Source organism: Balaenoptera acutorostrata, chromosome 11 (genome assembly GCF_949987535.1).
Source record: "Balaenoptera acutorostrata chromosome 11, mBalAcu1.1, whole genome shotgun sequence".
NCBI classification, from domain to species: domain Eukaryota; kingdom Metazoa; phylum Chordata; class Mammalia; order Artiodactyla; family Balaenopteridae; genus Balaenoptera; species Balaenoptera acutorostrata.
The window spans coordinates 103,439,738-103,463,635 of NC_080074.1; the positions used below are offsets into that span (position 1 = coordinate 103,439,738).

The 23,898-nt window shown below is 47.8% G+C and overlaps 1 protein-coding gene across 5 annotated transcripts in view; it reads left to right on the forward strand.

The window, feature by feature from the left end:
- The window catches only part of CRACR2A (calcium release activated channel regulator 2A), a 113,585-nt gene that overhangs the window by 29,528 nt on the left and 60,159 nt on the right, over nucleotides 1-23,898 (forward strand). For all 5 annotated transcript variants that reach the window (XM_007170218.2, XM_057556481.1, XM_057556484.1 and 2 more), the window contains one exon: nucleotides 15,943-16,193. In XM_007170218.2, coding sequence (XP_007170280.2) covers nucleotides 15,978-16,193 — 216 coding nt within the window. In that variant the 5' untranslated portion in view covers nucleotides 15,943-15,977. The remainder of the gene's footprint in view (nucleotides 1-15,942; nucleotides 16,194-23,898) is intronic.

Sequence of the window (23,898 nt, forward strand, 5' to 3'; positions counted from 1 at the left end):
ATATATATATATATACAATGGAATACTACTCAGCCGTAAAAAAGAATACCATTTGCAGCAATATGGATGGACCTAGAGATTATCATACGACGTGAAGTAAGTCAGACAGAGAAAGACAAATACCATATATCACTTATATGTGGAATCTAACATATGACACAAATGAACTTATTTACAAACAAAAACAGACTCACAGGCATAGAAAACAAACTTATGATTACCAAAGGGGAAAGCGGGTGGGGGAGGGATAAATTAGGAGTTTGGGATTAGCAGATACAAACTACTATATATAACCTAGAAACTGCCATACAGTGAAGTAAGTCAGAAAGAGAAAAACAAATATCGTATAATATCGCTTATATGTGGAGTCTAGAAAAATGGTACAGATGAACTTATTTGCAAAGCAGAAAGAGAGACACAGATGTAGAGAACAAACTTATGGCTACCAAGGATGGAAGGGAGGGTGGGATGAATTCAGAGATTGGGATTGACAAGTATACACGACTGTGTATAAAATAGATAACTAATGAGAACCTACTGTATAGCACAGGGAACTCAACTCAGTGCTCTGTGGTGACCTAAATGGGAAGGAAATCCAAAAAAGAGGGGATATATGTATATGTATATAGCTGATTCACTTTACTGTACGGCAGAAACTAACACTGTAAAGCAACCAATAAAAATTGTAAAGCAACATTGTAAAGCAACCATACTCCAATAAAAATTTAAAAACCAAAATAGGTAATCAACAAGGCCTTACTGTACAGTACAGGAAACTATATTCAATATCTTGTGCTAAATAATAATGGAAAAGAATATGAAAAAGAATGTGTGTGTGTATATATATATATATATATTATATATATATATATAAAATGGAATCACTTTGCTATGCACCTGAAACTAATACAACATTGTAAGTCAACTATACTTCAATTTAAAAAAAAAGAAAACACAAAGAAAATTCAGAATAAAATCAAAATAAATCATCTCTTAAGATTATCATCTAGAACTAACACTATTAACATCTTATATACAGCCTAAATGAGTTTTTTTTTGGAATACATATGACCGAAGTTTGCCAGGTGTCAGCAGCTGGGAGCAGACACGGCGACACTCCTCTGTGTCCTCCCAGTGCCCTGGCTTTGCTGACGGCTCTGCCTGGGAAGCCACTAGAAGGAGGCGCCTCCCCACTCTGGTTTCTTCCAGGCTCCCGGGGAGCAGAGCTGGCAGCAGTGCCAGTGAGGGTTATAGAGAGGTGCTCTAGGGGTGGGCTTGTCTTCCTCCAGCACTTTCCATCATCTGAAAATGCTGACTGGGTTTAGAGATTTATTGTTTGCCTCTCTCCACTGGAATATAAGCTCCACGAGGTCCAGGGCTTGCTGGATTTGCCTGTTGCTGCCTCTTTGGCACCTAAAACAGTGCCTGCCCAGAGTAAATATTCATTGAATGAGTGAATGAGCGCACACATGCTGTACAGAATAAGAAGGATTTGATTCGGATGAATTGTGCATATTCTGAGCTGAGCAGAGGCCACAGTCACTGGGGATACCCGTCTGGTCTGCAGTTGCGGCTGTGGCTGGAGCTTCGGCCGGGGGTGACGGATCACCCTGGCCCCCTTGGCCATCACCACTGCCTCTTGCCAGTCATGCCAAGCGTGCACACAGACCCTGTGACTTAGCACGTGGCCAAGGCATTCTGCCAAGTCCCTCTCCAGGCTCACGGTCTCAGCATCCCCAAGCTGCCCCAGGCCAGGAGCCCCATCCTCTCCCTGTCTCAAAGCCTGGTCCAACCCCAGCATCCTCAGCTGGCTCTCCTCCTGGGGCCCTTATGCTCCTCTGACAAATACTCTGCACGTCTCACTTAGGTAGGGATGCCACAATTCTGCATCTCTGTCTTCAAGGGTGAGCTTCAGTGATGCAGATGACATTTGTGGGTTGGATGCAGAAAGCTTCACAGCTGAGAGCTGGGGTTTCTGGAGGGGATGTCTAGTTTGCCCTGAGGCCACCCCCTTCTCACGCACAAGGGTCTGCCCTCACTGGGCTGGGCACAGTCTCCAGACTCCCGTGGCTAAGCAGACAGCCTACTGCTACCCCTCCTCCTCACCTCCTCGTCCCCACAACCTGGAAGAGGATAGGACTGAGTCCGTTTTCTTCTGAGACATTGCAGCCCTATTAGGAGGGGCTTTTTCTGCCAGTTTTCTCTAAATTGTCATAAAATTGTGGCCCCAGTGGAAAGTAAGGCGTTCTCATCTCTGTGTGTTTCCTAGGTGGGATTTGAGTCGCCGGTAGCAAAAATGTCCCCCCAGATGTGAGGATTTACCCATCCTCTGAAGAGCCAGGACCTTTATCCACATCCCACAGCCCTCAACACCAGGCCCTGTGCTGGTGCCTCTGATGCTGTGTTTAATATTCATGAGGATTGTCTGTGGACGCTTAGATTCGAGAAACCGAGTTCATCAGACTAGCCATTTCTCCCAAGCTTTCTTGAGCACAGCTTCTTTCTCTTTTTTCTATCTTTTTTCCCCAGCTTTGTTGAGATGTAATTGACACATATAACATTATAGAAGTTTAGGGTGTACAACATAATGATTCGGTGTATGTTTGTGAATATATGTGAATTGAATCCCACACTTACTTAACATCCATCACCTCACATAGTTATAATTTTTTCTTGTGATGAGAACTTTTAAGATCTGTTCTCTTAGCAACTTTTAAATATGCAATAGAGTGTGATTAGCTAGTCACGCTGCTGTACATTACATCCTCAGGACTTATTTATCTTATAAGGGGAAGTCTGTACCTTTTGACCCCCTGCACCCATCCCCCCACCTCCCACTGTTGGCAAACCACCAATCTGTTCTCTATATCCACGAGTTAATTTTTTTTAAGATTCCACATATAAGTGAGATCATACAGTATTTCTTTCTCTGTCTGACTTATTTCACTAAGCACAATGCCCTCAAGGTTTATGTTGTCACAAATGGCAGGAATTCCTTCTTTTTTATGGCTGAATAATATGTGACTATCTAATTTCCCAGCACCATTTATTTAAAAGACTGTCTTTTCTCCATTGAGTATTCTTGTCTCCCTTGTTGACCGTATATGTGTGGATTTATTTCTGGACCCTCAGTTCTGTTCCATTGGTCTATATGTCTGTTTTTTATGCTGATACCATACTTGTTTGATTACTATAACTTTATAATATAGTTTGAAGTCAGGAAGTGTGATGCTTCCAGCTTTGTTCTTATTCCTCAGGATTGCTTTGGCTATTAGGGGTCTTTGTGGTTCCAAACAAATTTTTCGATTTTTTTTTTTTAATTTCTGCAAGTAAATGTCATTGGAACGTTGATACGGATTGCATTAAATCTGCAGATGGCTTCGGGTAGCATGGACGTTTTAACAATACTAATTCTTCTGATCCATGAACATGAGCTATCTTTCCATTTATTTGTGTCTTCTTCGTATCTTTCATCAGTGTCTTATAGTTTTCAGTGTACAGATGTTTCACCTCCTTGGTTGAATTTATTCCTAAGTAGTTTATTGTTTTTGATGCTATTGTAATTGAGATTGTTTATTTCTTTTTCAGATAATTCACTGTCAGTATATTGAAATGCCGCTGAGTTTCGTGTGTTGATTTTGAATCCTACAACTTTGCTGAATTTATTGATTAGATCTATTGGTTTTTGGTGAAGTCTTTAGGATTTTCTATATATAAAATTATGCCATCAGCACACAGACAATTTTATGTCTTCCTTTCTGATTTGCCTGCCTTTTATTTCTTTTTCTTGCGTGATTGCTCTGGCTAGGACTTCTAGTACTATGTTGAGTAGGAGTGGTGAGAGTGGGCACCCTTGTCTTGTACCTGATCTTAGAGGAAATTCTTTCAACCTTTGACCATTGAGTATGATGTTAACTGTGGGCTTGTCACATATGGCCTTCCTTATGCTGAGGTATGTTCCTTCCATACCCAATTTGTTGAGAGTTTTTGTCATGAATGGATGTTGAATTTTGTCAAATGCTTTTTTGGCATCTCTTAAGTCGATTGTACAATTTTTATCTTTCGCTCTATTAAGGTGGTGTATCACACTGATTGACTTGTATATGTTCAACCGTCTTTATAACCCAGGCATGAATCCCACTTGATCATGGTGCACGATCCATTCAATGGTGCTGTTGAATTGGGTTTGCTAGTATTTTGTTGAGAATTTTTGCATCTGTGTTCATCAGGGATATGAGGACAAAGTTGCTTAAATATTAGATGACAGAGGTCTGTCCCTCCCCATTGGGGAAGTTGGTGAAACAAGTGGATATCACTTAAGTTTGTTTAAAGGAGGCCTCTGGAAGAGGAAGCTTGTCACTTTTCCTAGATCTTTTTGCCCTGCAGTTACACATGGGCAGAAGAGCCTGGAGCCTTTGCTGGCCCCTCTCCACGAGGAGCTGGTGCCAGGCACTCACTTCTCGTGAGAGTCGATTCCCCGTGGAGCATGCCCGCCTCTCTGCCCTTCTTCCTCTGCTCTCCGCCCTTCCCCATAGCAATGGTGAGGATACGTCTGCGTTTGTGTACAACATCACTGTTCACTTTCATATTCAGTGTCCCATCTGACCCTCCTCCCATGGGACAGGTGGGAAACAGTTAGTTCTGTGTCCACCCTAATGCCCCTAGCTCTTAGCTCTCTACTCTCAAAGCCCCTGTTTCCCCTTTGATCATGACGTTCCATCTGCTTTGGAGACTTGGCAGGGAAGGATTGGAACTCAGGGGAACTGGGAGCACGTATTTAATAGAAAACACGTAAAACATTATCATTCGTGCTGAGTCGAGAGAGCTGACTTAGGTTGGGTTCCCTGGAAGCAGACCCCGAGAGAGGGCTGACCAGGCAAGTGGTTTATTAAGGAAGCGCTCCAGGAAGACCTAGTAAAGGAGTGGAACACAGGACAGGAGAGGGGAGAAAGCCAGAGTGTGATGTGGGGCAGGGTTCCAGGTTCAGCCTGGCCTGACAAAAGTGTAAATCCCAGCTCAGAGTCTTCCCCACTGAAGCAGGGAAGAATGGGTTTCCCTGCTTCTGCACCAGCAGGTATTGGCTAAGGGCTATTTAGGGGGGACTGGAAAACTTCAGACACTTCTGGCTCTGTCCATGAGACAAAGCAACTCCAGAAGCCCAAGGATGTGTCTTCTAAGAGTCACAGGCGCAGGGAGCTTAGAACAAAGGCGGGGACGGTGGAGGGGTGGGTAGTGCACAAATATTGGAGGGGAAGTGGGTGGGGCATCCATAGTGTCGCCTTGGTAACTGCATCCGTAACTGTGTCCAGCTGTACCACTTTGCAGCTTCCTCATCTGTCAAACAGGGATCGTGTTAACTTTACTTGCCCATATCATAGAATGATCGCGAAAACAAAATAAAATGAGAACAGGGGGCCCAGAACCATGTTGACAATAATCAAGACATTATACAAAGCCAGGTGCCGTTATTGAATCATTCTCTTCCAGGCCCAGAGGATATATTAGCTCTTGGTCTCCGCTCGTCTGTCAGACATCAGCACTGACAGTCTTGGGAAAGAGCTTGTTCTGTTGGGAAGAAAGCAGGCACGTTTTTAATGTTGGTAAATTTTGCAGCAGTGCCTTTAATATATACCAGCCGCCTTGAAATACGTCTGATTAACCACCAGATCTCACTCTGAGCCTGTGTTTGGCTTTGATGTACTCATCTGCAAGGAAATATTGGAAAGCTAATCATAATAGGACTTAGCTCTTGTAAAACACCTTTTATCTTCAAAGTGGTTTACAACCACTAATTATGAGACGAATTAGTGTGAACAGCAGTCGTGTCGCGGAGACCCCCAAATCATGATCAAGGCCTTTAACGCATCTCATAATATAGCAAGAGAAGCGTGAATGGTGCTGCTGAATATTAGTTGTCCAGACTTGGAAGACTTATTTTATAGCGGTAGAGACAGCTGTTCCCTGTCTCCCTTGAGGCCAGACAAGGAAATTGGACCTAATTCAAGGAAAAAGGAGGCAGAACATAGCGGTTGAATAAGCCACAGCAGGCAGAGTGGTGAGTTGCCCTCTCAAAGGTGCTTCTGTACAGCTGCCCCTTTAAATGGGCTGGTGGGGCATGTGGCCTTCCTGGTGGCCTGTGGTGGGTGACATCACACCATGAGGTCCCCTCCCGCTGGGCCATCAAAGGTAGATCATATCTCTTCAGGTAGTGTTTTTTTGTCGTTGTGTTGCTTTTTTGTTTATGAGTCTGTTTTGTTAGAATTGTATCTGGGGTGGAGGAGGCCAGTTTGGGTTCCATAATGATAAGAATAATAACAGTAGCTAACACTCATAAGGTACTACCCTTGCCTTCGTTGTACAGGTGAGGAAAGCGGGGCTCAGAGAGGTTGAGTAACCTGTTTGTGGCCGCACAGCCAGGGGCTCGGGGGCTCTGGACTTGGACCTGATGTTCTTACCCACCACAGTAAGAGGGCTATCAGAGAAGAGGTGGGACTGTCCGAAGCCCCCCAGCACTGTTGAAGAAGTAAAGAACAATCTGATACAGAACAGGGAAAGACTCCTTTCCAGACTGGCCTGGCTCCTGTGCTTAATATTTTTATCCTGAGCAGTGGTTGGGGAAGAAGCAGCATCTTTGTTCATCTGTCTCACTGTCCTGGTCCCGCCAGAGGGTCTTCCCAGGGCTGTGGGGTGTCGGGGGGCCACAGGCATGAATGTCAGGCAGGCCACCTGTGAGACCCTCAAGCTTGGGAAAAGCACATTTTCCCAGGTACTCAGATGGATTTAAAATGGGCCCCGCGCTGTAAGCCTAGGGTGGGGAATACAGTTTAAAGAGGTGTCTTCACCTGTGCAGACCGTGCTGGGGATTCAGAGATCACCCTCTCGGGAGGCCCTGGGCAGAAACATTAGCGTCACAATTTCTTTCGTGGTGAGAGCTGACGGTCGGTAGCTTGACTGTGGCCACGGTGGGAATATTGACACCATAGAAATAGGCAGAAGCTGCAAATCGGGGTTCTTCCCCACCCACCCAGGGGGACTGATTGTTAAATATGGCGGTGTCTTTTTTTCTAACACCACTTCTGACACCAAATGTGTGTCCTAGGATCCAGTTCAATTCTAACACTAACACAGACCCCACAGGGTAAAGGCTTAGTCCCACAAGACTGTCCCCATTCAGATGCCAGCTGCAGGTCCCAAGTTGTTACCCTGTGCTCCACGCCGCAGACCTGCAAGCCCTGTACTCGCCCAGCCTCAAAACCGAAAAAAGAGCCTGGAGACGGCGACAGAGACATCGGTGGTTTATTGAACAGGGGATTTTACATGTCGGAAGCAAAAGGGTCCTGGAGTGACACCCCGCCATGCACGGCAGACGGCAGGCAGGACCTGGCAGCGGTGTTCACTCCCAGGGGAAGAGGGAGGTTGCCAGTTGTAGAGGGGATTGACATAGGTTGGCCCATCAGTTGGTTACCAGGAAAACCAGCAGAGGGATACACCCCTCAACACCCCTTTGATCAACTATCATAGTGGAGACGCTCTGATCTGAAGATGAGAACGGTCACTAGCTGGGGCTAGGGGCAAGTGCTAGGCATTTATTGATTAGGCTGTATGATTAAGAGGGAAGGTCAGTCATGTGAGTAGGTGTGGGTGCAGCAGGGACTGGTCGAGCAGGGGATGTACAGAGAGCAAGAGAACAGCCACCTTGGGGGGCCTCATCATACACCCCCATAAGTCTGACCGACTAGCTGTAAATTCTGAGTTTCCCACAACCCCTCCTCAGGTTCAAAAACTCTCTAGCGCACAGAGCTCAGGAAGGTGCCTTACTTACTATTACCATTTGTTATGAAGGATACAACTGGGGAACAGCCAGAAGGAAGAAATGCCCAAGGCCAGGGAAGGTAGGGTATGGCATGGGTGTAGCACCCCCTAGACCTTCCACGGGTTCACCAACCCGGAAGCTCCCCAAGCCCCGTCCTTTGGTCCTTCTAATGTAGGCAGAATCGATTAAATCATTGGCCATGGGTGATTAACTCAAGCTCCGGCCTCTCTCTCCTTCCTGGAGGTTGGCGGTGGGGCTGAAAGTTCCAACCTACTGTGGACAAAAAAATGTCACCATTTCAGTAAACAACAATGTTGAGACCATCAAGCTGTCGGCCACTGCAGCCACCCCCAGCCGTGCACCCTGGGGTGATGCAGGATGGAGAAAAACAAGATACTGGCCCTAGATATTTACGATGCGTATGAAAGGAATAATTTCAATGAGCCCAGACTCTTGCATCTTCCCATACATAGAAAAGTCCTAAAATCATTAACTTGAGATGTCCGGGTTTTGTGATTAGCAGTCATCTTTTGATCTTCGACTACGAGTTTTATTTTTCAGCAAAAACTCCTATGTATCCTGGCTCCTTCCTTGCCTCTTTGGAACAGAGAGATCTGAGAGGCTGCCTTCCCGTGCTAGGGTCCTCAAGAGTGTCCTCAAACAAAACATAATTCTCAACTTTTAGGCCATGCATTTTTTTCAGTCGACACTTCTAATCACATGGTTGGTTCCTCTGGCCACCAGCCCCCATTCCTGAAACCCACCCAGAGTCACTCCTTAGCATGAACTCAGGTGTAGTTGAAAAGGGGCTCATTGTAAATAACAAAAGACCCTGCTTTCATTCAGGAAATCCTGAGGGTTTTAGGAGCTCTGCACCAGGAACTGGCACAAACACCAGATAGATATTTTTCCTTGTACCACCAATACGTTCCCTTCTCAGCCCTCACTCTCAGTGGTCAGTTAGGAAGCCAGCACACACTTACTGAGCACCTGTTCTATGCAAAGTACCAGGCTGGGAATTTGTTCATTTAAATGATCAAATATCAATTTCACACTTACTAAGATTTATTGATAGGGCTTCTGCTTTTGCAGAAGAAATAAGACATATCATGTGCACTTGAAAATCTAGCCAACTGGATCAAGCTGGGTGTTCTAATGCATAAAGCATGAAAAAAGAGTAAGTACTCAGAGGGACAGAGGCCAAAGCAGTCCAGACCAGGGAGTCAGGGAAGACTTCTCGGAGGAGGCGGACTTAGAACTGGGCCCTGAAGGCACATACAAAGCTGAGAGTTGGCACAGACTGTGGAGTGTTCTTACAGGGAGGGAGGACGAACTGAAAACTGCCCTTCATTGAGTCCTAGAAAACAAACGCAGCCCCAGTATGCCTCTGGTCTTCTCACTTACTCTCAGGGGTGGTAAGTTCGAGTCCCAGCTCTTCTTGATGTCTCTGGATGTGTCACGTAACCTCTTGGAGACTGAGATGTTCATTACTAAAAGAGGGAAAAGACAGCCAGTCCTGACAGCTTCACAGGATCACTATGGAAATGGGATGATAAAAGTGAAAGTTCTTTTTAAACTGCGAAATATAATTAGCATCATTATGAGTTTATATGTCTTTCATTATTTTATCACCTCCCAAGGAGTCATCTCACTATCAGAATTTCGAACTAAAAAGAATAATACTGAAAATGCCCTAGAAATTATTGTAAGAGCTCACACTTACCAACCACTTATTGTGTGCCAGGCATCGTTTCCAAGTGTTTTACGTGTTTTTACGTTGCCCGGTCCTCACAGGAAGTAGGTACTGTCACCTGCTTTTTTACAGATGGGGCAATTGAGGGTTAGGGCCTGTGTGGATGGCATGTGGGTGGCCCAGAGCCTCTCCTTCCCCCACGTCCTATGTACCAGATGCTTTTGGTGGCCTGCCCTCATCACAGTGGGAGGACTGACCATTTCCTTGTCCTGTGGCCACTTCCAGCTGCTGGCCTCTGTCCCTTTGCCTGGGGGCTTTCTCCAAAGCCATCACCCGTGGCCCACTGGAGCGCTGGGGGTTAACACCCTCAGGGGCAGTCTCCCCATGACTGAGGGGTTGACATACAAGTAGCCTGACCCTTACCCCTGAGGTTGGATCCTTGAGACCTGTGATCTACCCTCGAGTTCCTGGGAGGCCCCAAGCCCCAGCAGCTGCTCGCCCGTTGTTGGCTGGAGAAGGTGCCTCTCACAGGCTGCTTCCCTTCCCACTCCCTGGACAGTGTTTCCCGTGTCCCTTCCAAACAAGCCACTTTCACCCAAATCCCTGTCTCAGGGTCTTCTAAGACACCACCAGTTAGAAGCTGAATTGTGTCCCTGAAAGGTATGTTGAAGCCTTAACCCCCAGGACCTCGGAATGTGACCTGATTTGGAAGTAGGGTGATTATGAATGTAATTAGTCAAGTTGAGATGAAGTCATTGAGTGGGCCCTTAATCAATACGACTGGTGATAAGACAGGAAGAGGATGGGGGCAGACACGGGAGGGGAGAGGCCACGTGATGGAGAAGGCAGAGCTCACAGGAGAGATGCAGCCGAAAGCCGAGGACTCCAGGGTGGCCGCCACCTCCAGACGCTGGGAAGAGGCAAAGAAGGATCCTACCTGGAGTCTCAGGGAGCACCGCCTGCTCTGAGACATCTGGATTTTGGACTTCTAGCCTCAGAACTGTGAGAGAGTAAGTTTCTGTTGTTTAAGCCACCCAGTTTTTTGTCCTCTGTTGCAGCGGCCCTAGGAAACTAACACACCTCCTGTCTGAGGCCCTGATTCTTCCTTAACTTGCTCCCTCCCAGGGGTCCGGTAAGACCTGTGAGCATCTCACGTCCTTTCCTGGTGCAGCTCCCTTTCAGATCCTTTGCTCAGCAGCCCTCCCGTGTCCTCACAGCTTGACACGACTGGCCCATCTGCCTCTCTTTGACACGGCCAACGCGGAATTAGTGGTGGACACGTGGGGTACTGCCACATATAGAATATTCCTCCATTGGAGCCTGGGTGATTAATGGGATTTGAATGGATCCTGAAGATGCTTTGGGGCTCTTGATTTCCTAACTGTCTGCTGCAGGAGAGATTCAAGGGGGATCAGGGTGACTTTCAAGTCGGCCTCGGGTGTGGTGTGCCTCAAGGTATCAGCCATTCTCCAGCTCCGTGGAGCCCAGGGTGAGGGGGAAGGGAGCTTAGGGCCTTCAGAAGGGATTTAGGCTTGGTCCGTGAACATTCTGATTACAGCAGTTACTAAGCTGTGAATTACTTTGGAAGTCTGGGAAATGTTCCTGGAAATATTTGAGGGCTGGATAATTTCCATCTGTGTATAAAGGCTTTCATGGAAGCATTCTGGAGGGAGAATGGCAGTCTGCCGGCTCTGATAGAGACGGGCAGATAAAAGTGGGCTCTTTTTTCCCTTTGTGATGGTGATGGCCTTCGCCCTTTGCCTCTGGAACGCATCGCACCATTTTCCCTTTTATGAGTGTACTTTCTGGTGGCCTAAAAAATCTTGGAGACAGAAAGCTGTGTCCAGCCGGGGCCCAGGGCATCACAGGGCTTCATCCAAGTGTGAGGCAGCCGAGCCCATCACAGGGCTTCCATTTTATTTTGAAATGAAAGTAGAAGCACTTCTGTTGTTTTGTCTTCCCTTCCACTCGGAAACCCCACAGATGCTGTGGGAAGATTGCAGGTCAAAGCCAGAGGAGAAAGGAGGCGAACTCATAAAGGGAAATTGTCTGCAGGAGGGACTCTGCCCTGCTCCCTTACTTTCCAAGTTCATTTAGCTCCCTACACTCAGGGACTGAGCATTTTCACAGGGAAATTACTTAATTTTCAGCCATTTCCGGCTTGCCAGAGTTGAAGATAAGAGGAAGAAACAGGATCCTGGGAATAAACACAGTAGGCAGGCCTAGATTTGCAAGTCCCGGGGAATATGAGAAGGGTCTGGCTGACCTATTCTTTTTTTAAAAAAATAGATCTAGTCAACTATTGACATGCAATAAACCACACATATTTAAAATGTATAATTTGATGTTTTGATACATATTTGTATCTACATGTATGTACATTTGCGTATGTGTGTCTGTCTGTATGTATATGTATATCTCCATGAAACCATCACCACAATTAAGATTTCGAACATATCCACACCCCCAGAAGTTTGCTCTTGCCCATTTGTCATCCCTCCTTTTCACCCTCCCCCACCCTCCCTTATCTCTTTCCTGTCACTATAGGTGAGTCTTCATTTTTTATAATTTTATGTAAGTAGAATCAAATAGGATGCACTCTTTTTGTCCAGCTTCTTTCACTCACATGATTATTTTGAGATTCATACAGTTTGTGGCTTGGATCAACAGTCCCTTCCTTTCAAAGCTGAGTAGCATCCCTTCGTGTGTTTATACCACAACCTTACCAGTTCACCTGCTGATGAACATTTGGGCTGTTTTTGGCTACTACAAATAAAGCTTCTGTGAAGCTTCATGGACAAGTCTTTGTATGGACTTTTATTCTCTTGGGTAGGTAATACTGAGGAGTGTCATGACTGGATCAGATGGTAGAAGTTTGTTTGACTTTTCTAGGAGACTACAAAGTGTTTTCCGAAGGGATTGTACGTTTGTGTACATTCCCACCAGCGACACATAAGTGTTCCATCCTGTCACCCCACATCCTTGCCGAGACTTGGTCAATCTTTTTCATTTCAGACATTCTAACAAGTGTGTATTGGCATTTCATTTTGGTTTTAAGTTTCATTTCCCTTATGACTAATAATGATGAACATTTTCATGTGGTTATTTGATATCCACATATCTTATTTGGTGAAGCACCTGTTCAAATGTTTGTCCATTTAAAAACAACCGAGTTGGGCTTCCCTGGTGGCGCAGTGGTTGAGAATCTGCCTGTCAATGCAGGGGGAGACGGGTTCGAGCCCTGGTCTGGGAAGATCCCACATGCCACGGAGCAACTGGGCCCGTGAGCCACAATTACTGAGCCTGCGCGTCTGGAGCCTGTGCTCCGCAACAAGAGAGGCCGCGACGGTGAGAGGCCCGCGCACCACGATGAAGAGTGGACCCCACTTGCCGCAACTAGAGAAAGCCCTCGCACAGAAACGAAGACCCAACACAGCCAAAAATAAATTAATTAATTAATTAAAAAAAACAACCGAGTTGTTGATTTTCTTTAAAAATTTTTAAAATAGGTGTTTTAAAATAGTGTTGTTTGGGCTATCTATTTCTTCTTGAGTGAGCTTTGATATTTAGTGTGATATTTCAAGGAATTTGTCCATCTCATCTAAATTGTCAAATTTATTGACGTAAAGTAGTTCATAATATTCCCTTATTATCCTTTTAATGTCTGTAGAATTTGTAATGATGTCATCTTAAATTCCTTTTACTATAATATGTATCTTCTCTCTTTATTGATCTTCTTAAAGGCCTAGCTTTTAGTTTTGTTGATTTTCTCCATTGTTTTTCTCTATGGTTTTCTAGTTCATTGATTTCTGTTCTGATTGTTATTCTTTCTTCTCCTCACTTTGGGTTTAATTTACTCTTCTTTTTCTAGTTTCTAGAGGTAGAAGATGAGGCCATTGGCCTGAGACCTTTCTTCCTTTCTAATATATGTGTTTAGGGCTATAAATTTTTTCCTGAGTACTGCTTTAGCAATATCCTACAAAATTTGAAATATTGTACTTCTATTTTCATTTAGTGCAAATTATTCTTAAATTCCATTTTCATTTCTCCTTTGAGCCATGGGTTTCTAGAGGTATGTTACATAGTTTCACATTTGGAGATTTTCCAGAGGTTTTTCTGTTATTGGTTCTAACATAATTCCATTGTGGTCAGAGTACATACTTTGCATGACTGAATTCTTTTAAATTTATTGAAACTTGTTTTGTGGACCGGAATATGGACTGTCTTGGTAAATGTTCCATGTGCACTTGAAAGTGTGTTCAGGTTTTGTTGGGTGGATTGTTCTATAAATGTCAAGTAGGTCAAAATAGTTGACAGTTTTGTTCAAGTCTTCTGTATCCTTACTGATTTCTGTCTTCTTGTTTTATTAATTATTGATAGAGGGATAATGAAATCTGAATGTGATTGTGGATTTGTCTAGTTCTCCTTGAAGTTCTGTCAGTTTTTGTTTTATGCATTTGCTTTCTGCACCTGTTGTTAGGTGCATATGTGTTTAGATTGTTTTATCCTATTGATGAATTGCCCTCTTTATCATTATGAAATGACTTTATCTCCATTAATATTCTTTGTTCTATAGAATCCACTTTGCCTGATATTAATATGCAGCTTTCCCTTGACTAGTGTTAACATGCTATATATTTTTTCAGTCTCTTACTTTTAACCTATTTGTGTCTTTTTTTTTTTAATATAAATTTATTTATTTATTTATTTACTTTTGGCTGCGTTGGGTCTTTGTTGCTGCGCGTGGGCTTTCTCTAGTTGCAGCGAGCGGGGGCTGCTCTTTGTTGCGGTGCGCGGGCTTCTCATTGTGGTGGCTTCTCTTGTTGCAGAGCACGGGCTCTAGGTGCACGGGCTTCAGTAGTTGTGGCTCGTGGGCTCTAGAGTGCAGGCTCAATAGTTGTGGTGCACGGGCTTAGCTGCTCTGTGGCATGTGGGATCTTCCCAGACCAGGGCTCGAACCCGTATCCCCTGCATAGGCAAGCGGATTCCTAACCACTGCGCCACCAGGGAAGTCCCCTATTTGTGTCTTTATGTTAAAGAACATTTCTTTTAGGCAGCATATAGTTGGGTTTCCTCTATTTAGGGTGTCTGTCAGGCGCCACCTGGGTTTCCCCTTCCTGTGCCATGAACTGAAAACTCTTTAGGCAATAATGGGGCATATTTCATTTGTTTCCCATCTCTCAGGAACAAGGCTTAGACTAGAGGGAGGCAAGTGTGGGCCCTTTGGGAGCAAAATTTAAAAAGCTGGTCACTCTCAGATACACAGCTTCGAGAGTGAAATCCTCTTCTTGCACCTTAAGAAGACACTCTCAAGAGTGGGAGTACAGGGTTAGGACCTGAGACTCGGCACCTCTTAATCTGATACTTTAGGGGCCTCCCTCCGCTCACCCTCGTCCCAGCCCTGCTGTTCACTAGCCTTCATTGCCTGATATCCAGTGTCTGGAAAACCATTTAAAAAAAAAAAAAAATATATATATATATGTATATATACATCTCATCTGGATTTTGGGTTATTTCAACTGGGAGGGTAAATCCAGTCCCTGTTATTCCATCTTTCTGGAAACAGAAGTCCGGACTTGCTCTTTATGAGATGAAAATCCCATATAAAGAGCTTCCTGACCGAAATAAAATGCTTTCAGGCATCCCTGCAAAGAATTTACGAAAGAGCGATCTTCCTTCATTCAACAGAGAATCAATGAGCACTGACTTTATACCATCTTTGGGCTGATGCCTGGGGTTAAAATCAAATAAGAGGTGGTGCCTCTCTTCTAGTGCTCATAGCCGACTTCTTTAGAACTGTGAGATTGCCTCTTTTATGCCATGCATCGCCTGTGACATGGGCCAGGGAAGCTGGGAGCCAGAGAAAGTCAGACCTAGAACGGAGAGGTCAGGTTTACTAATTCCCAGGCACAGAGTGGCTCTGGGGCTCTCTTAAGCTCACACAGCTGGTCAGTAGTAGTGGATTGCTATGCACTCTATTTTGAGGGCTATAGAGGAGGAACCCAACCCCAAAGACCTTCCTCCACTGCCAGTCACCATGACTGAAATCCCACCATTAGAGGGCGAGGAAATGGGTAAATGTATATAGAGACCACGGTGTGGGGCCTGACTCCAAGTAAACACTCCAGGAATGGAAGCTGATCTATCAGCATCTGTGCTCTTGCCGTTGATTTAAATCGGGAGAAATTCTCTGGCCACCTCCTTTCAAGCTGGAAATGTCTGTTTCTCTTTCCCCCTTCTTCTCTGCTCTCTTTGATGGGCTGGCTGATCTGTTAATGATCAGGGCACACTTCCCCTTGTTCCGAGCTTGTGCTGATGAAGAGAGAAACAGGCACTGGTGAGCGGTCCTCTGCTTCCCTCCCATCCCCTCTCATCCTTTTCCAGCCTTCCTGCATCCCTACCACGCCCACTCCTCTCTCTCGTCTTCCACCTTCAGGTTCTGAAAAGACTCGAAGAAATTGACAGATCTGGATGGCCACCCGCGACAGGAGAGTGGTCTCCAGACCCCGGGGGCCTGGCTGGGGGCACCAGGGGAGCGGGGACTTCCTGGGCTCCCTGGACGACCTGCCGTGTGAGGGGACCCAGGAGCTGGCACTGGCACAGCTGACCATGCTGAGGAAGGCACAGGAGTTCTTCCAGACCTGTGATGCCGAGGGCAAGGGCTTCATCGCCAGGAGGGATATGCAGGTAAGAGGGTCCCGGGTTGCACCTGCCCACCTGGAATGCCACCTGGAATGCATGGGTCTCCCTTTCTTGGGCTGGGGCCTGCCCCACGGGAGGTGACGTCTTTAACAGAAAAGATGCCGTCAACTCTGTCCTGGAAGGAGGCATCGGCCTAAACGCTCCTGGGAGCTAGATCTCCTGGGTTCATTCTTTTTCTGGCCTTCACTTGGTGTCAGACTCGGGGGCTATTTTCTCTGAGTCAGTAACTCCCCAGAATTGTGGAAAATGGTGGCAGCAGTATAAGAAACTTAAGTGAGACACGGAGAAGAACCTTCTGGAACAAAGGTGGAAAGGCACTGCCTTGTTACAACACAGCTCCGAGCTGTGCCCAAGCCCCCCCCACGAGGTGCCATGGCTCTCAGTCGGCTCTGTCACGGTGTTACTGAACCAAACTTGGATCTGTTCGCCCACGCACAGTGAAGCCGACCTACTGACCCCAGGTTGTGGTGACAGAAAGGGCAGCGTTTATTGCGGGCGCCAAGCAAGGAGTCCGGGCCAGCTAGTGCTCAAAACACCTGAACTCCTTCAGACTTCCCTGGCGGTTCAGTGGTTAAGACTTAGCCTTCCAGTGCAGGGGGTGCAGGTTTGATCCCTGGTCGGGGAGCTAAGATCCCACATGCCTCAGGGCCAAAAAAACCAAAACATAAAGCAGAAGCGGTATTGTAACAAACTCAATAAAGACTTCAAAAATGGTCCACAGTAAAAAAAAAAAAAACACCCGAACTCCTCAGTGGTTTTCAGCAAATCATTTTTAAAGGCCAGGTGAGAGAGGGGAGTCCCGGGGTATGTGATCAGCTCGTGCACAGTTCTCTGGTTGGTGGTGGTACCAGGGCGGTATCACAGGGGTTCACATGATCAATCCTTAGGCTCCAGGAGGGCTGGGGGCTATGTGCTCGTGGTCTTCAAGTAGTTAACGTCTTCCATTTGGTGGTGGTTTTAGCATCTGTAAAATAACTCAGGAAATGTGCATCAGATACTATTATCTAGGTCCTCCAGAGAGGAGCTAAAGCAGAGGGTACAGGGAGGGGTCTGACCCGCGAAGGCCCCGTAAGGTCCTGCTCGGTTACAGCAGCGCTGGCAGCCACAGGCAGTGTGGAAACAGCAGAGTGTGGCCTGTTGCCAGACAACTTTATTTACCTACGCTGAAATGTACATTGTATGTCATTTTCATGTGTCACCAAACATATTCTTCTCTTGATACTGTTTTCAACCATTTAAAAATGTAAAAGCGATTCTTAGCTCTCTGGCTGTACAAAAACAGGCACTCGGTCCCATTTACAGGGCGGGGTGTGGTTTGCCCACCCCTGGTCTGGTGCCTTCCCAGTGTCTTCCTTAAGTCTCTCATGCTGCAGTCATGATTTCACCCCGAGAATAAAGGAAGCGTGGGCTGCACTGGACCTCTGACAGCATCTCTCCACACCGCCCTCCCATCACTCGTACGTCAGGGGCATTTTGGGGAAGGACACACAGCTGCACGAAGGGGAAGAAGACCCTCGATGGGCAGGTTTTCTCTTTTAAGGCTGGTTTTTCAGAGTACACTGAAGTTGGGCCATGAAATGCAGACCCTCGTTCGTTTCCGTCCCACCTCCACTCGCTGTGTGAGCCTCGCGGCCTGGAGGCTTGTGACCTGGATGGAGCACCGCAGGCCTTTCTCCCACCAGCCCCACGGGGTGGAATATTCTGGCTTCTCCCAGACTCTTCCCCGTCCAGTAGGTGCTGCAGGATTTGAGGGGAAAGACCTGGGAACAGTGGTACCTTAGCCCACAAGCGGGCCTGGGCCTCTCTAGTTTTCAGCAATTGACACCTGGTAAATTTCTGCCCCTGATACTCATCCCCAAAGCCTCACCCCACCTAGAAGTCCAGCCTAGGTGTGTTTCGAGAAAACCTCGACAACCCCAGCCTGGGAATTCATAGTTGTCCTTCACAGGCCTGTAGCCATGGTGCTTGTAGGAGTGGTTTTAATGGCATGTTTCATTTGTGCTTGTCCTTCTAGAAAGAAAGAAAAGGGAATTCTCTTTTATTGAGGGTCAACCGTGGGTCATATGCACAGTGCAACTCAGCACTCTCACTGAATATACCCCCATTAACCTGCACCGAAGCCCACTCTTTAATGAAGGCCGGGAGAGGCACGGTGAGTTTAAACTGTGAAGTATCAATTGTTCAAGAAATCCTTTGCGTTGGGCTCGGAATGAAGTCAGAAGCATCAGGTCCCAGAGACACCACGGCAGCCTTGTTCCCTCCGGCCTCATCCCCGGTCCAGACAGCGGGAGGAGGGCGGGCCATCCCACCAGCTAGTCTGTTGGGTCCGTGGCATTCAGCTCTGCCGGCTGCAGTTTCCTGAACTTTCTGCGTGCCTGTGGACGGCGAAGCATTGGAAAAGTTCAGCTCTTCAAGCTGAGAGAATGATATCACAAGAGAACAAAACGCGTCATCGAAGGGCCGCCTCCCTGCCGCTTCCACGGTCATGTCTGGAGGAGGATGGGCTGGAAGGAGATTTGGGAAGAAAGTCACCCTCTTGTTGTCCCCCCTGGGTTCCCTGTGAGGCCCACGTGCCCTTGGTTCTCCTGGCAGGACTGAGGACATCTGCCTGCTGCTGTCACCCCCGCACGTACCGCGGCAGCCGGTGGCTGGCCCCTTGGTCCTGGTTACCAGCCCCTTTCTCACCCTCGGCTCCCAGCACGGCCTCTCGGGACCCGGAGAAGAGCTCACAGCATGCACGCACACCCAGATCCAGATGCCGGGAAAGGCCTGTTAAGGCGGAGAGTGGCTGGGTCGGGGTGGGGCGCCTGGGCAGGAGGAGCCGGCGGGGAGGGGAGCTGGCACAAAACCGCACACAGTTGCCACCCTCTGAGGGAGGGGGAGGGGCAGGGCTGCTCCCCTGGTGCGGTCATTCTTCTTTCTCCTGAGAAACGGAAGAAATCCACCTGCAGGGGGTGAGACAGGCTCCCAGCCATCCGAGAGGTGGGGAGACCCAGGCATCTGAGAGGTGATCGGAGGGCAGCAGCCGTGGGCAAACAGACACCCTGACCGAGCAGGACCACAGACGGAAAGGAGCAGGTCCCCAGGGCCGAGGCCAGGATGCAAGCCGCCCTGAGCTCGGGTTGCGCAGGAGCAGGTCCTGCTACGGGACGTTGGATGGATGATACTGAGCTGTGAGCGCAGAGTTTAGGCGGAGGTTGGAGGGTCTTCAGCTCCACCCATGGCCCCACAGACCTCACTCCCTCCTCCACAATGAACCCCTCTGTGTGTCCCATGGAGATTATCCTAGGCAGAACTGGGGTGAAGATTGCTTTGCAGGGAGGGATCCCCTAGAGAAACAGAGTCGTGAGCCACAGGGTCCCTAGTGAGAGGCAGAGGGACACGGGAGGACCAGGCTGGAGAGGGCGTGAAGGGACGCCTCCAGTTGGGAGAGGGAGATGGGGTCAGGTCGGGCAGGAGATCTCTGAACACCAGCAGCCTCATACACCCTGTTTCCCTGATTTCTTAGAGGAGTGTAATGATTATTACCAATGCCAAGTACCCACTCTGCAACACTGCCTGGAATTCCTGGATTAGCCAAACTGTAAAGAACCATCCAGGAGTTGGCCAGCCAGCCAAACCTGGCTCGCTCGCTGTTTCTGTGAGTGCCGTGTAATTGGAACAGAGCCGGCCTCTTTCCTTCTCATACCATCCACGGCGGATTCCAGGTTACAACACGGACTTGGGAAGCTGTGACAAAGGCCCGCAAAGCCTCAAATATGCATGATCTGGCCTTTACAGGGGATGCTAGTTGACTCCTGATTTAGGTTAACAAAGAGACTCTTAAAGAATTTTGTGGTACATTGCCCTGAGTTTTAATCCTGAATCTGCCACTTACTAGCAATGTGAATTTGTGTAAGTCTCTTAAGCCTTCTAAGCTGTAGCCCCTCATTTGTGAATTATTTATAACTAACTCCCAGCGTTAGAAGAGAATCAGGCGCGTGTGTACATGCAGAGCACTTAGCCCCAAGCTGGGACCTGGAAATCTCTCCATAAATGCTCACTGTGTGTGTGTGTGTCATTGGGGGTGGGGGGACTTATACCCCGAGTCTTAACACAATTCCTAGTGTCCTCCACTCTGTGATGTTTCTAAATTGTGGTAAAATACACGTAACAAAATTCCCCATCTGAAACCATTTTTAAGTGAATATTTCAGTGCTTTTCAATACATTCACATTGTTGTGTAACCCTCACCAGAACTCTCCTTATTTTGCAAAATAGAAATTCTGTCCCCATTAAACACTAACTCCCCATCCCCCTCCCCCAGCCCCCAGGACCACCATCCTACTTTGTCTCTATGGATATGGCTCCTCTGGGGACCTCGTATAAGTAGAATCGTACAGTCTCCGTCCTTTGGTGACTGCCTTATTTCACTTAGCAAAATGTCTTCAAGATTCCACATGGTGGCACATGTCAGAATTTCCTCTCTTTTTAGGGCTGGATAAGATTCCATTTTATCTATTTACCACATTTTGTTTATCCATTTGGCCATTGATGGGTACTTGGGTTGCTTCACACCCTTGGGTGTGAAACATGTTGCTATGGAGAGGGACGTACAAATGCTCTTTGAGTCCCTGCTTTCAGTTCTTTGGGGTATATACCCCAAAGTGGGATTGCTGGATCATATGGCAATTCTAGTTTTAATATTTTGAGGGATCCCACGCTGTTTCCGCAGCGGCTGCACTGTCGTACTGGGAGGTCAAGTGCAAGTCATCTGTCTGCCTCAGAGATCAAGAAGGGGCATTTCTGCTGGAGAGGGTCCCTTCCATTCGTCTCTAGCTGGTGCTGCACTTGCTTGTGTCCAGTCTATGTAAGCAAGGGCACTTTGGCTTCTTAGAGGACATTTGGCAACGTCTAGGGACATTCTTGATTGGAATGACTGGAGAGAGAGATGCCACGGGCATCTACTAAGTGGTGTCCGGAGATGCTGCTAAATGTCCCGTAAAGCACGGGACAGCTCCTCCCCCACCTCCCTCTCCAACAAAGAATTCTTCATCCCGAGATGTCAACAGCGCAGAGGTTGAGACTCCCGTCTGCACGCGGCCGTCAGCCTGAACCAAGCACATCAAGGCACCAGGCGGAATCAAGGTAGATCCCGCCTCTGAAGTTCACAGTCCCATCCTGAAGATGTCTGGTGCGTCTGGGCTCTACCGCAGGGAAGAGTGTGGTTGGTGCTGGGAGAAGGGTCTGAACAGGAGGCTTTGGGAGCCTGGAAAGAGGGAGAGATTAATCTGGCTGTAAAGGTGGATCTCCTGGTTTTCTCTTTAATGAGCATTTCCCTTAGATGCATTTGAAGCTGTGCAACCCTTGGCTTTAAGCTGCACGAGGCATGTTGCAGGCTGGCGACCAGGAAGGTAGAGGGTCCGGCTGGGGTGTAGCAGGAGACAGCGTTTTCCCCTGGCTCTGGGAGCCTGCGCCCTCAGCATGGCTCCTGCAGGACTGTTTCCTGTTCCACGCCCCAGTTTATAAGACCTCGCCGAGCATCCCTGGGTGGGGGACGGGGGCTGGTCAGGATCTAGAGTGGATGGGGTCTAGGCCAGTGCTCTGTGGACAGGAGTTCAGGACCGCCGGCTATCACTCGTAGTCACTCGTTTATTGATTCACTTGTTCAACAAGCATCTAAATACCGCCTGGTTGTCAGCACTGGGCTAGATCCTGGGGCCATGACAGTGAACAAAAATGAACGGGGTCCCTCTTCCCAGAGCTTCCAGGCCACTGAAGGAGCAGACATTCATCCACTAATCGCATCCATCAGTATGTAAAGTACAAAGCGAGGTGAGACTTATGAACGAAAGAAATGTGTTTGGGGGGTTCTGGATCACTGGTCTAAGCCGGGGCCTGCAGAGCCTTCCTGAGGAAGTGATGCAGGAATTCAGGGTTCAGAGGAAGCAGGAATTTAGAGTGAACTGGAAGGCGGTGGAGGGAGGCCACGGTCGGAGGGAGTGTGGAATTGTAAAGAGCCACTGGTTGGGCTGTGGGCAGAGCGAGGAGGGCGAGCCTGTCTTCTCCCTGACTCCCTCCCCCCTCACCTGCTGTTCCAGGTGGGAGTGGGAGACAGGATCCACCCGTGAGGCGGGATTCTGGAAGGCTGGCACGGGTGGTGCTGGCTGGGCAGACTTTTGGTGGCAGGGGTGGGATAGCAGTGAGAGAAAGGAATTAAGGATGCATGGATGCACAGAGAACCCTTAGCTGACAGCGGAAGCCCTGAAGGGGAAATTGCTTCTTTATCCCAGCCTGGCCTCCACTGTGACTTTAGGCAAATCTCAGAGCTTTGCGGGTTGTCAGCACCATGGAATGAATCATCGCATCCCTCTCCACCTGGCTTGGCTCCTTTAGTTAAAAATGTAGACAGCGCTAGGTACCCAGGGGACAAGAGCAGAATAAGTTGGTTTTACGTGGCTCTGCAGGCCCAGAGAAGAAAGATAAATAAGAGGTAATTATGGTTATTAAGACTAAAGGATTTTTCAGGTAGGGCCAATAAAGAGAGGTTGAGGCATCAGGCATGTGCCGTTTGCAGAGAAGGCTGGAGAAGCCCTCGGTACTACTTTGCCGGGATGTGAAGAGGGAGTATGACTTGGAGGATGTCATATTGCCCTCCCCAGCTTCAGTGACAGCAAGAGCAGGAAGCCGGTTTGAGACAGAGACAAGGAACAGGATTAGAGCATGGGAAGGACTTGGGGTCAGAAGTGCTGTTGGCTTCAGGGATGGCGCCTGAGGCGGGCTGTGACCTGGCTCTTCCTGGGTGATGCTGACAAGAGCAAGGGTGCCCACGTGTGGGTGTTTTGGGCAAGAGGCGAGTTGAGGGTCCCACTGACTCTGCAATTCCTTTCAGCCCCTTTCTGGGTCCGGCACAGTGTGAGAGACCACATTTTAGAGATCGCATTCAGGCGGAGGGTAGGGAGGGGGGCAGGATTATCCCAAGGAAAGGACTGGAATCTTGGGTTTTCACCCTACCTCCAATGTGATGCCTTTGGCTTCAAATGGAGCTAATGAACTTCCTGCTTGCAAACTTGACTCCATCCTCACCCTGCATTCTCTGCCTTTGGCTTTGAGACCGCTGGTTTATGGATTGTGGATAAGCCAGAGATTCTGCTGTTTGCTCAGCAGATGCACTTCTGGAATCCTTGCACACACTCTCACTTACCTTCCTTTTTAAAAACCTCATTCCTATGTAATTCAGTGATTCTAAACGGCTCCCACATCATCCTGTCTCCCCACATTGTAATGCATCATCGTCTCTCTTAATGCAAGTACCTGCCAAATTAATCGTTATGGCTTATCAGCTAGAAGGGTGCCTGAGGGTCAAACCGAGTGTCTCACAAGTTACGTTATGGGCTTTCAACACCTGCCAGCTCTTTTTGACTGTTCAGATGGGCGTGTACCTTCCTTCCTGTGGCCCCGTGGTCCTCGTCTTCAGCTGTCAGTCACTTCCACAGCGGCAATTTTGTGCAGTCATCCCTTGGGGAACTGGGAGGATGGGGGAGGGTCAGCTGGGCTGTAATGAACTCCCTTGGGGAGTCTTCACTGGGAGGTTTTGATTATTAGGGTAGAAGAGGGTACTTGCTTCAGCGATGCAAATTAACGTTGGCCTGGGGCCACCGGTGCATCAGGCGGAGGCCAGAGGGAAGCATCCGCAGCTCAGCCACTTTGC